This window comes from Myotis brandtii, unplaced genomic scaffold (genome assembly GCF_000412655.1).
Source record: "Myotis brandtii unplaced genomic scaffold, ASM41265v1 scaffold157, whole genome shotgun sequence".
Classification (NCBI taxonomy): Eukaryota; Metazoa; Chordata; class Mammalia; order Chiroptera; family Vespertilionidae; genus Myotis; species Myotis brandtii.
This window is the reverse complement of record NW_005355708.1, coordinates 6,050,754-6,063,539: the sequence shown is the minus strand read 5'-3', so window position 1 is coordinate 6,063,539 and position 12,786 is coordinate 6,050,754. Positions and strand designations below refer to the sequence as shown.

The 12,786-nt window shown below is 60.4% G+C and overlaps 1 protein-coding gene across 6 annotated transcripts in view; it reads right to left on the bottom strand.

Moving 5' to 3' along the window:
* The window catches only part of TBKBP1 (TBK1 binding protein 1), a 17,704-nt gene that overhangs the window by 3,418 nt on the left and 1,500 nt on the right, over positions 1–12,786 (bottom strand). Inside the window, exons 1-8 of one of the 6 annotated variants that reach the window (XM_005861924.2) lie at positions 12,058–12,780; positions 11,407–11,666; positions 10,877–10,999; positions 10,515–10,619; positions 9,346–9,520; positions 8,599–8,774; positions 8,344–8,405; positions 187–305 (exon numbers count right to left, since the gene is read on the bottom strand). In XM_005861924.2, the coding sequence (XP_005861986.1) occupies positions 187–305; positions 8,344–8,405; positions 8,599–8,774; positions 9,346–9,520; positions 10,515–10,619; positions 10,877–10,999; positions 11,407–11,631 (985 nt within the window). In that variant the 5' untranslated portion in view covers positions 11,632–11,666; positions 12,058–12,780. Of the gene's footprint in view, positions 1–186; positions 306–8,343; positions 8,406–8,598; positions 8,775–9,345; positions 9,521–10,514; positions 10,620–10,876; positions 11,000–11,406; positions 12,781–12,786 lie in introns of those variants that run through there. The other 5 variants (XM_014536186.1, XM_014536185.1, XM_005861925.2 and 2 more) reach the window with 5 other exon arrangements.

Below are 12,786 nucleotides of genomic sequence, written 5' to 3'. Positions count from 1 at the left end.
CGGCGAGTGCCTCTGGCCTGGAAGAGAAGCAGGACCAGGTCAGGGGACGCGATGGGGAGAGGAGAGGTCAGACTGGGGGCCGGGGCTGCTGGCCACCAAAGCCCGCCCACCCTCCTCCTCCTCGCGCAGGGAAAAGCATCGGGCCTGGGAGGGAAGGGAAGCGGAGGGTCTGCCCGGCCCTCTCACCGCCGCTCCTCGTCTGCTCCTGCAGCAGCGTCCTCAGGATCCGCCCCTGCAGCGAACTCAGCTCCCGCAGCCGGCCCAGCTCCTCCGTCAGCTCCGTGTAAGCCAGCGCCAGGTTCACCCTGAAGGACACCCCAGTCCCCCAGGTCACGGCCTGGCCCCGCCTTCCCTGACCCTGAGGTCAGAGGGCAGGGAGCAGGGAAGAGGAGGAAAGTGGTTTCCTGTGACGGCTGTGGAGCAAGAACGGGCTCTGGGCCAGCACCTGGCCCTCTCCCCGCTCCGGGGCCCTGCGACCCCGATTTAAATGCCACCTGACTCCAGGAGCCGCCCTCTCTCCCCAGCGAATGGTACCTGGGGCGAGGGCAGTGGTTCCCAGACTACGGGCTGGGGAGCTCAGTGATGCCCGGGGGTCCCTGAGTCCAGGCGTCGCCAGGCACTGCCTGCGGCCTGGACGTACCTCACACACGTATGTGTGAATGTTTTTCCAATCTGTGCAGAGGCTGTGGTGACAAATAAAACACAGATTCATCAAAAAGCCACACGGGACTGACAGTAGCTCTCGTCACTGTGCATTTTCCCAGAGAGCACCTACGAAAAGCGGAAGCGCCATCCGTGTGCCGCGGGCAGGGGGTCCACGAAGAGCCCTCAGCTGTGAGAGGTTGGGGACCACGGTTGCACAGCCCAGGACGAGCCCCCTTCTGGAAGTGAAGGGCATGGCCTCCCGGGGAGCCCAAGTCTGCCCGGTTCCGGGTCCAGGGCCCTTGCCTCCATCTCTAAGCTGCCTCGGAGGGAGCCCTCTACTCCGAGATCTCTGGGAACACAGGGCTGTGCCCCACTCACCTCCAGGGGGCGCCACTCACACTGAGAACTTATCCAAGTCGCCTGGTTCTGGAACTTCCCTGGGAGTTCCTCGAAGGTGGAAACTCTATCACTGCATTCCTATTCTCAGCACCTTGCCCAGGGCCTGGTACCCAGGACATGGATGGTGAGTTGAGCCTTTCCATCCATTTTTCTTTCTTCCTCCACTTCCTGCTCGGCTCTCTGGGCACCCACCCTCACAAAGCGGGAACAGACTGTGAACTTGGCAAAGACCTCACCTACTTCCCTTGTTCCTTTCTCTTTAGGTCACTTTGACCCAGAACCTCTGATCACTGTCGGCACTGCCCCTCCCCTCGCCCCCACCCTGGCCTGCTGGCCCCAGAGAGACCGTCCTGACCTCACACGAGGCTCTGCCATGGCCTGGGGTCCCTGCCTTCCGGCCTGGGCTTGGACAGAGTCCGGGAGGCCGGGGTTTGGGTTCTCTTGCATCCCCCATTCCGTACCAAGTCCAGAAGGGGCTCTGGGGCTTTGTGGAAATTGGGGCTGGAGGGAAGGGGCGGGCAGAGGTGCAGCCACTCCGGGTGGGTCACTTCCCAGGGGAGGCCCTTTGGCCCCAGGAGCTGAAGGGCCCTGGGCAGGAATGAGGCGGGGACTTCTCCAGACCTTCACTCAGGCCCTGCCCCCATCCCACGATACCGGGCATGTGAGAGAGGATGGATGTGGATGGGAGGGAGCGGAGGTAGGTGTGAGGCCAGTATGGTGAGTGTGAGGAACGGTGTGAGAGTGAGTGTGTGTGTGTGTGTGTGGCCTCAGAGGGGAGGAGGGGAAGTCGTGAGGTTAGGGCTTCAGAGGGCAGGAAAAGCCGAGGTGCAGGGCAGGTGATGACGGAGCTCGCTCACTCTCACTCTCCACTCACTGGCTGGCTCTCCTACTAGAGCTGGGTGGTGGGGGAGACAATGGTGCCTCCCACAACAAAACTATTTTTGGGTCAAAACAAAATTATTGCCAACAGGCTGGGATTCCTGGGGGACAAGGCTCCCTCTTAGGGAGGGAGATCGCTCACCCGCCCCTCAGATGGTGGGCCGAGATGGAGGGAGGAGGGTCCTTTCGGAAACCCTCGCTGAAGGGCTGCAACCCCTGTGTTGGCTGAATGTGCCCTGTGTCCACCCACTCAGCCTATGGGCCTGCGGGGACCACGCCACCTGCCCTGCCAGACTGGAGGTCCAGTCTGTGTGCCCCCCATTAAAGTGGGGACTCCCCGGTGGGAGGCTACCCCCTTCAGACCTGGGGAAGTCTGAGGGCAGGAGCTGTGTCTCCCCCATCAGACTGGGGGCTTTCGAAGGACCATGCCACCCCGCAGTGGGGGATGGGAGGGGTTCAGGGCAGGGCAGTGATTCGGAGCAGCATCCTCCTCTGACCAAGCAGCCACCGTTTCCCTCCCCGTCCGTCCGCAGCCACTGCTGTATCTCAGGTGACAGGTACAGGTCGCTGCCTTCACACCCCCCCTGGGAGATCTCACCTGCCACCCTCCGTTCCCAGGCCCCAATCTCTCCCCTGCTTGCCTGCCTCCCCTTGTCAGGAGCCAGCCCAGTTTCCAGGGCCAGCTTCTGGCAGCCTCCTCACAACAAGACAGACAGAGCAGCAGGAAATGGAAGAAAGGCGGCCCTGGCCCAGAATGTCCAGCCCTCACAGCTCTGATCTGGGTGCCTGGGGCAGGCAGGGGCTGTCCTGCTGGAACCCCTGGCAGCCTTCCCAGAGACCTGAGACCTGGCCAGGCGGTCGGAGCCAACCTCCTGATGCCCTATGACCCTTTGGGACCGCCCCCTTCATTGGGTGTCATCTCCCTACCCCAAGATGCACAGAGCCAGGCGGCGAAATACGCTAACGACCCGAATGACTCACATTAGAAAACACTGCCAATTCAGTGGAAAAAAAATCTCAACTTCACAACACAACCAAGAGTCACACGCGTACACCTGAAGGCACCTCTGTTTCCTGGCTTCCTGGCCCTGCTACTTTCCACTATCGAGGCCGGTCGGGAAGCACGGGGCAGGTGAACGGCATTCGGGCGCTTCTTTATGGCTTAAACTACGGGATGTCCCGAGTCTCTCGGAACCTGGGAGGGACCCAGGGAGAAGAGAATCACAAATCACCTGTACGAGCGCTCATCACAGGCCAGGCGTTGTGCTGGGAACTTCGCTTAATCTTCACCACCACCCTACAGTGTTGCATTTTACAGATGAGGAAATGGAGGTTCCCAGAGGTTGAGTCCTTGACCAAAGTCATAGAGCCGAGGAGGAATGGAGTTGCTGGAATGGGAGCTCTGGCCTTCTGGACTCCGGAGTCCAGGCTACTGACCGCTCCGCTATACCCTGCCTTCCAAAAGGAAGCAGCAAGGGCGGGAAAGTGGAGACGGGACGGCAGCGGAGGAGGAGGAAGAGGCTGGAGACCTCCAAAGTGGCCGGGCGCCCTGAGCATCATCCCCGCCGCCCCGGGAGGAGAGAGGAAGGAGCTAGACATGTGTGGCAGCGGAATGGCAGGGCTGGTCAGAGGCTGGCCCAAGGTCACGAGCAGTGGTGACACAGAGCAGGGATTCAAACATGCTCTTGGCACCTCAGCCTGCTGAGCTGGCACCTTCCGAGGAGCAAATGGCAGAGCTGGCAGGAAGAAGGGCCCCTGCTGCAGCAAATCTTTCCACCCTTCATTGACTTATCCTTTCATTCATTCTTCCCACGCGTAAGTCAGGGATCTCAGAACCCACCTGGCAATAACAATCTTCACTATTGTTGCTAAAGCTACCGAGGTTAGAGACCGAAGTGTCCTCCTCTATGAAAGGCCTTTCTGCCCCGACACAGAGGCCCCTGGGCGAGGCCCCTGGGCACCCTGTGTTGGAGCGCCAGTGAGGACGTGGCAGGGTTGGAGTTCACGCGCTGGATCATGGATGAGAATTAGGGAAGGTCGAGGTTAAGGCTGGGCTCAGGGTCAGATTGGGGCTGGGGCTGATAGTTCATTTTCAGTCAGGACTGTGGACAGAGTTGGGGTCAGGATAAGGGATAGGGTTAGAGTCGGGGATGGGATCCATATGAGGGTCAGGAATGGGGTCAGTCAGAATCATTAACTCACTCAGGATCGGGAGGAAAACAGACATCCAGCCCTCCTAACCCTCCCATCTTTGCCCACAGCGGCCCTTAGTTGCCCCCAGTCACCTCCCCCCTGTGGGTAAATTTAGGGACCAAACTTTCCACCACCCACAGGCACACCCAGCATCAGTCTTCCCACACGACCCTCAGGGAGGGGACCACAGGCACCAGGCCATGGAGCGGACTTGAGGTTACAGGCCGCGGCGGGAGGAGGAAGTCGCTCTGCAACAACCCAGTGCTCCACCACTTCCTCTCAGGCGCCTTGAGCCCCTTCACGCTCCTCGACCAGCTATGACTTGCGGTCCGCAGAGCCCGGCAGCCCTGCCATGCTTCCAGCACAGCGAGATGTCAGGGTGCCTGGGCGCCTCTGCTACGCAGCCAAACTGAGCCGCTCAGAGAGAGGCTGGGAACCAGGGTCCCTGGTTCGGTGAGGGGCCACCCATCCCAGTTTGCCCAGAACTGTCCTGGTTCACACCGGTGGCGCCAGCATAAATACTAACGGTGCCCCTTGCACTTGCTACAGGGATCAGGTTTGATCAACAAATCACCCGGCCCCTCTGATATAAGGGCTCCAACCTGAAGAAGAATCTGAAGCAGAAAAAAAACCCATTTGCTCAGAACCTGCTCGACATGTACACTTAGCGTCTCTGATTACTTCACTTCTTTGAACCTCAGTTTGCTTAGCTGTAAAAGCAGACAATGCCTTCACATGGTTTTTTGGGGTTTTTTTGGTGAGAATTAAATGAAATTTTGTAGGTAAATTGCTTGCATAGCGTCTGGCATGGAGGAAGGGTCAGGGGAGCGCCTAGGACACAGGTGAGGGAGGGGAGACCATTTTGACCCTTTTTCTGGAGACACCAGCCCAGTGACTTGGGTTGAAAAGGGAGGGGAGGATGTGGAGTTTCCCATGGAGGGAGAGTGTGGTAAGAGCTCCTCTCTGCCTTCCTGGCGGGGAAATGGCCCGAGACCAAGACCGGTTCAAAGCCCACCAATCCCTCAGACCACAATGAGGTGGGAGTGGTGGGCCTCAATTGCAGAGCCCTGGCCTACGCCCGCCCGCCCGCCAGGGCTGCAAGTGCTCAGTGGTTAATTCCTGTGAGCTGGTGCCTGGCTGAAGGAGACTTGAAAGAAAGGAAGTAGGGAGGGTGAGAAGCGTGAAGGGGGAGGCCTGGGCCGGCTGCTTCTGGGGCAGGAGGCTACGCTCAGGGTACACGGGGGTCTCCGACTTCCGTCCTGACCCACCCTACACTGCCCTTGACCTCTGTGCAGAGTTTCCATCCTCTCTCTCCGAGTTCACACTTCTCCCCACCACTAACCGCAGCCCACGCAGAGGCTTGTGGGCGGAGAGAGGGGCGTGGGGGTGGGCGGAAAAGGGCCCAGGCTGCAACGCTGAGCCCCCCACGTTGGGAAAGAAGAAAGGCCTAGAGTTTACCCCTCATCACTCACACTGAGCCCCGCATCTTCTTACGGTGGACCCCTCAGGAGCGAGCTCCCCCTTCACTGAGCCCTGCTCTCTCAGAGCCCTCAGATCCCAAAGGAGCCCCCTCTCCACAATTTCCCCTCCTCCCTCAGTGCGCGCCACACCTCAGAAAGGCTCTCTGCGCTGGGCCCGGAGGGCAGGCGGTGTGGGTTCCGCACCTCCCCCTGGACAGGGACCCTCCCGGGGTCCTTACCTCCCAGGGCACCTTCAGGAGCAGGTGGTCTCCACTCCCACCCCCTCCCCGAGTGGCCCCCATGCCCTTGGCCCCGGAGCAGCCCCCTGCAGCTCTTCCCTTGGGGCCATCTGTTTCCCTGGGCATCGGTCTCCAAAGGGCAGGGAAATCTTGCCCGGAGGTCAGACCTGGATGCATCTGGTCTGGTCTGGGTGTCCATTTTCAGAGGAACATTGATGACCAGAGCTGATGGGCCCGAGGCTGGAATGGGAGGAACTGGGGAACCCTGGGGCTGGGCTGCCTCCCAGCCTCAGCACAGGAAGGACCTATGTCGGAGGATTAATAGAGGCAGGAGCTGCATGAGGGGGTGCATTTTAACACCCAGGACTCCCCACTATACAACTGGCTGCCCTGGAGGTGGCCAAACGGAAAACAAGTGAGAAGCTTTCGGGGACACAGAAGATTCCCACATGGGAGGAGGCTGAACGCAGACATTTCTGGGGCCCCCTCTTTAACGTTCACACCCCCACTCGATAATGCAGCCCCTGCATTCCTCTCCTGGGTAAACCCATCTGTGACATTCCCAGGAGCCTGGAGGGGCAGGAAGAAGTAGGAAGAAGGGGAGGGGTCGTGGGGGAAAGTGAGCCGACACAGGTGACTGAGGCCTCCCCAGGTGGGAGGACAGGGGAGGCATCGCCGGGGAAGCGGACTATTACCACAAGGAGCTGAGTTTATAAGAAAATAAAACTGCCGGGGGAGTGAGGACTTCCTCTGGTAATTAACTCTTGCCAAGCTGGGGCTGTCCAGAGAAACCCAGCCTGCAAGCCAGTGTGAGGCCGGCAGGCAGGGGGGTCCGGGAGGCCCGGAGGCAGCGTGTGAACCACTGGGATGAGGGGAGGAGCCAGGAGGCAAGGGAGGTAAGACCAGCTCATCCTTATGGCCAAAGGGACTGGGTGAGGCAGGTGCGGGAGAGGAAGGAGAAGGGGCTGTTCTGGCCAGAACAGCAGGATGCAGAACCTGACTTCCAAAAGCACTTTATGAGGGGTGTTCTCTTCCACTCACTCACCCTCAGCCTTGGCCCCTTGGCACCCACCACCCCTCCTCTGCCCTCACCCGCTCATCACATCTCTCAGCAATGACTGACCTCTGGGCCAGAGAGGTGAGGTCAGTAAAGCCAAGCCGCTCAGCACCCCAGCATCCCTGGACTCGAAGCCTGGCTGCTCAGACTCCAGCCCCGACACAACCCCTGTCTTCTCTCGGGGTTCAACCACCTGGGGGCGTCTTCACTGCTGGTTTCTGAGAAGGGTTGGACTCAGTGACCCATTAAGGGCCCTGCGGTGTGACTTTTGGAGCAAGCGAAGATTCTAGACTCGTGTGTGTGTGTGTGTGTGTGTGTGTGTGTGTGTGTGTGTGTGTTCCAAGCCGGGGCACACGGATGAGCATGGGCTGAGTCCCAGCCACAAGCTAGGGTGGACCCTCTCCACAGAGGCCTCTCGATGCCCCGCAGCAGCCTAGCTTAGGGGTCCCACCCACCAGGCCCACAAACTGTGTTCTCACCCCCCGCCCCCACCCCCCCGCTATCACAGCTCCACCCAGGCCCCCACCCCAGGGTGCAGAGGGAGGTGAGGAGATCCCCAACTGGCCAGAAGCTGGGAGGAAGGTGAGGAGGAAGCCTGCTGGGGGAGGACCTCCGGGGGCTTATAGCTGGGTATGCTGTGTGATGGAGGGTGAATTCCTGCCCCCCTCTGGGCCTCGGTCTTCCCCTCCAATGGAGGGAGAAAGCCTGTGCCATACACCTCATCTCAGGGGAGAGGGCTTAGGCGGAAGGAGGTTTGCACTCTATTTCTCAGAAAGTGGGAGAGGATGAGCTGGGTGCGGATGTTGAAAGGCATCAGGCTCACTGCTACCCGGCTGCCGCTCACCCTTGCCCAGCTGCCCAGAGCTGCCCAGAAGCCCCCACCATCTGGCTCCTCACTGACATAGCTCCCTTCCTACTTCCCGCTTCCCTTCTTTCCTGGCAGGATTCCAGAGGGACACCCAGCAGAGTACATTCTAATCCCCGCCCCCCCCAAGGAAGTCCCTCCAACCCTAAGCCTCAGCTTTCTCTCTCCTGAGACAGATGAGGCACCATAAATCCCATAAAAAACAGGCCATCTCCTTCCTCTTTGTCAGGGAGGGGAGGGCAGGGCTAACCAAACTGGCTGGGCCTTGTTCCTGGCCCCAGAGAGGCCCCAGAACTCAGCAGGGGACACAGGACATAGCAGCAAAGCTGCTGAGGCGGCCTCTCTCAACGCCCTCGAGCAGACACAGCCTTGGGTGCGAGAGGAAAGCAAAGGGAACCTCCTGGAACCCGAGCACCCCCAGAACCTCGCCTCCTTCCTGTGAAGGATGCAGTCACACAAGCAACCCAAACCCCACAGCTCTGATGGCCTAGAAGAGAGGCCCCCCCAAACAACGCCAAAGGGAGACGTCAATCAAAGGGAGGGCCTGGGAAACGCCACTGCTGGGGTTCAGAGGTGAAGAGGGAGAGGATTACAGGCATGACTTACTGATCATCTCCAACTCTTTTCACCCACGCCATCTCCCGCTCCGACTGGTTGGAGGCCAGATCCTAAGGGAGAAGACGGAGAGGTCTGACGCCAACCTCATCTGGTCTGGACGCCCCTTCTCTACCGTTCCCAGGGACGGCCGTACCCAGAGAAGAAGTCTTAAACCTCTAAATGCTATTTCCAGCAGCCCCCAGGCCTCCAGAGCTGTAGAGGTACCAGAGCAAGGGCCCCGGCCTGTGCCCCGCTGTCACTCACCTGGGCCCGGGTCTCCTGCAGCTGCTTCAGCTCCTCCTGCAGCCGCTCGCACTCGGCCTGGAGCTGCTCTTCCCGGAGCTGAGCCCCCCGGGCTTCGCCCTGGGCAGCCTCCAGGGCCTCTTCCAGGCGCCTCCGCTCCAGCTCACTCACACTCGGCGCGGGGCCGGGCCAGCCTGCTGGCGGGGAGAGCACACTGTCAGGCTGAGTCCAGCTGCTGGCCACCTCCACTGCCTCCCAGACCAACACAAAGAGGAGAGGTGAGGACTGCAGCAGGAGGGACCCGAGAGAGACAGCTAGAGGACAGACACCCAGAATAGAGACACCGCTACTGAGGACAGTGTGCAAGCGGGAGCTGAGCTGCTGTTCCTAACCTCCCTGGAGGCCAGGGAAAAATAAGATGGCCCCTGAAGGGCTCCCCTGGCCAGACTCTGAGCATCCTCGGGACCTCTCCTAATCACAACCTAGAGCAGGCAGGGGACTCTGGTTTGGGGTGCCCTCTGCTGGCACCTACGAGAATTGCATGGGGGTAGCCAGGGTGGCGGGAGAGGGACTTAGATGGCAGAAACTGGGGTAATAGTGGATGGGGTGAGGGAACGGGTGGGGAGGTGGGGTGATTATGGGGGAAATGCAAAGCATTATAATGGGGTGTTGACTACCTGAGAAGCTGGGGGTGTCCAACGGTGTTGAAATGGGGGTTTGGCTTGGGGAGTTCGGGGTAGGGAAGTTTAGGGGGAGCTGAGATCTTACCGTGACTCAAGCCAGACCCCCCTCTCAGGGTCAGGTAGTGCAGGTCCAGATCAGCACAGGGCGGGGCCGGCGGGGGGCTCAGGCTGGAGAACGCTGTGTCCTGGAGGCCTTGTTGCTGCTGCAGTTGCTGCTCCAAACCACAGATCTGCCGCAGGTGGGTCTCCACCAGGGCCCGCTGTGAGGGAAACAAGGGGGTGAGGGTCTGCACAGGGCCAGGGTGCCCCTGAAGCCCCCCGGATGCCCTGTCTGAACAGCCATCACCCCCAAATTGAGCAGGCCCAGGGTCACGCCACCCTCCAAGTGACCATGAGTTCAAGCGCTCCTCTCCCAGCAACTGCAGTGCAGATGTTTCTGGCTACTGCCTCTTGCAAGGCCAGAGTTCATGCCCCTTCCATGTCCCTCACACACAGGGACACTTTAGGAAGCCTCAGCCCTCTGTCCAGAGACCACCTCGGGGGCATTTGCATACGCGACAACCACTCTGGCTTCATCTACCTCATCTATGAGATAGGGATAACCACACCTACCTCTTAGGTTTGTCATCAGGACGAAAATGAGTAACTATCTAAAGAGATAAGAATGGGGCCTGGCACCTAGCAAGTGCCGCGTAAGTGCTTTTGATGATTAAAGCAAAGCATTTTTACACTAATGCCCACAACAGCTCAGGGAAGTTACCTGCTCCGCTTTTTGGAGGAGGAATGGAGGCTACGTGACTTCCCCCAGGTGGCAGCTGGGAGTGGACAGAGACCATGCCTGATTCTGACCCCCGCCCACTCGCTCACACACACATGGCCATACCCTGATCCAGAATCACACACATGCCAAGACCCATCCCAGCACCACAGACACTTCTGGTCACCTTTGCCCTCACCTACAAAGCCTTCCAGGAGCCGTGCTGTAGGCCCAGGGCAGACCCAGCAGGAGACTCAAACATACACACAGAGACACGACGTTCTACAGGGTCATTCACACAGTCACCTCCTGACACTGCATGGTCAGTATGTACACAGTCGCTCACAACCGACATGGCACACACAGCCCCACTTACAAGGCCAAATGGACACTCACCGACAGACACACGGGATCGCAGCGGGGTGCACGCCACAAGCACACTCACAGGGTGACGCACAACCGGTCACACTCTCCCACCCCAGCTCCCTGGGCCTCACCATCTCCCCAAGCTCTGTCTCCAGGTCGCTCTTCTCCACACAGAGTTTCTCGTAAGCCTGGATCATCTCCCCGAGCTGTTCTTCCTGCTCCTTATTCTTCTGCAACTGGATGGGGGCCCGGAGGGTTGGGGTGCACGCCAGTCAGGCCCATCACTGACTTTGGGGCTGAGCAGCTCCCTGTGCCTCCCACCCCCGTTCCCAGTACCCAGGAAAGGGGCAGGAGGAGCTGTGGCCAGCCCTAAGGGGGATCATGGCCATCTCTGATCAAGGGGACAGAAGGCCGGAGGCTGGTGGGTAGGGAAGGTGTCTGAAATTGACTGGAGCAAACTTAGGGAAAGCCGAGAGGCCTGCCAGGGGCTCACCTCATGCTGGAACTGGTTGAGCCGTTGCTGTAGGCTGACCTTCTCCACCTCCAACAGGGAGCCATCCTTGATTTCATACAGAGAGAAGCCGTGCTCCTCTCCGAAGTTATTGATCAGCGGGTACTGTGGATGGTGGGCAGGCCCTCAGGAGAGCTGGTGCCTGGCTTCCTTCCCAGGCTGCAGGCTCATTGTGCCCCTTCCCTACAACCTGCCTCAGAGTCCCCCTCCTCCAGTGGGATCTGCACATCCCAATTCCCATGGGCCTGTAGGCGTTTCCCACGCCCCAGATCTCTAGACCCCAGGCCCTCCAGATCTCCTCCTGATTGGCTCTGGGCTCCCCAGAGTTCCCATCCAAAGCAGCCCCACCTCTCATGGGGGACTCTCAAGTTTCAAGAGTCTGTATCCTGACCTCCCTTTCGGATCCCTAGAATCTCTGCTGAATCCCCAATTCCTGCCATTAGCAGCCCCGTCCCTGCCCCCCCCACACACACACACAAACAGCCAGACCCCCATCATCTCCAAGTTCTGACCTTGATCTCATAAACTTTGAGGCGGTGCCGAAGGGTGGCGTTCTCCCTCTCCAGGCCCCCCAGACGCTCCTTGATATCTCCATAGGCCGTGATGAGGGCAAAGTGGGAGGCAGAGCACATGTCTCCCCCCAGCGATGCGTCTCCAGGAGCGTCCAGCCACACCTCACTGGGGCCCAGGGCTTCCTGGGTCAGGATACTGATGTCATCCTCAAACATGGACTCCATGGCAAGGGCCGGGGCTGCAGCACCCCTGGGGCCTCCTGGGAAAGCAGGAGACATGGTGGAGGGGGCGGCCTGAAGCTTGTCCCCTGACACCCCTAGTCTTGGCCTGAGGAGCCCTGTGACCAGCTGAGAGGCAGCCTGGTCCTGCCCCACCATCTCCCACAGCCCGCTTCCAGACCACCAAGCCCCATCATCCCTTCCCTGCATCCGTTGGGGCGAGGGGCTGGGACCAGGTGAAGACTTGGGGGTGGGAAGCAAGGGGGAGGTGACAAGTTGGGGCACATAAGCCAGCTAGTAACAGGGACGGGCTCCTTTTGGAACCCAGTGAACTGGAGAGCGCTGCCTTCCCAGCATGGGGCCCACAGGGGGGCCGGCCTGGACTCACGCCTCAGCCCCTTCTCCACCCCAGGCCTCATTTCCCCCAAATACCTCTCTGCCAAGCCCCTCATCCCGGCCTCTGGCACCCCTGGCTCCTCTCTAAGGAAGGCTCGGTGCTCCTGGGAGGGTCAGCCCCACCACTGTCAGCACTTCCTCTGCTGGGCCCCCGCCCAGCTCCCCAGCTTCCTCCTGCAGGATCCCAGAGTTCAGGAAAGGGAAATGCCTCCCCCACTCTCCGCGGGCCATGGCCACCCTCCAGGCCCTCCTCACCCCTGACCTGGGACCCACAGGAAGTCCTGGACGAGCGTCAGGATGCGCAGAGGGGCCGGGGGCTGGGAGAGGGCCCGGCCCGGTGGAGGGGGCTGCCCGAGTCCCCCAGCCCGCCCTGGGGGCGCGCACACGGCGACATGGGGAGCCCTGGGAGGGGGCAGGGATGACTCAGGGCTCCCGAAAGAGTGGGCTGGGCGCGGGGGTGCGCGCGCTTCCCCGGCCTGTTTATGAATGTGTCTGCAGTCGGCATGTGTGGGGGAGTGTGTGTGTCTGTGAATGAGTGTAGGTGCGTTACACTCCGCGAGCGCCTGAGCGGGGCTGCGCGCGGGGGTCAGGATGGAGCCGCCAAGTGGCCGTGTGTGTGTGTGTGTGTGTGTGTGCGCGTGTGTGCACGCGTGCGTGAGCGTGTGTGCGGGTGGGCACGTTTGGGTCACGTGAGGCACTATGGGAATGTCCGAGGTGTGTGCGCGCGCCGGAGCCCGTGTGTGTGTGCAGGAGAGAGGGCTCCGG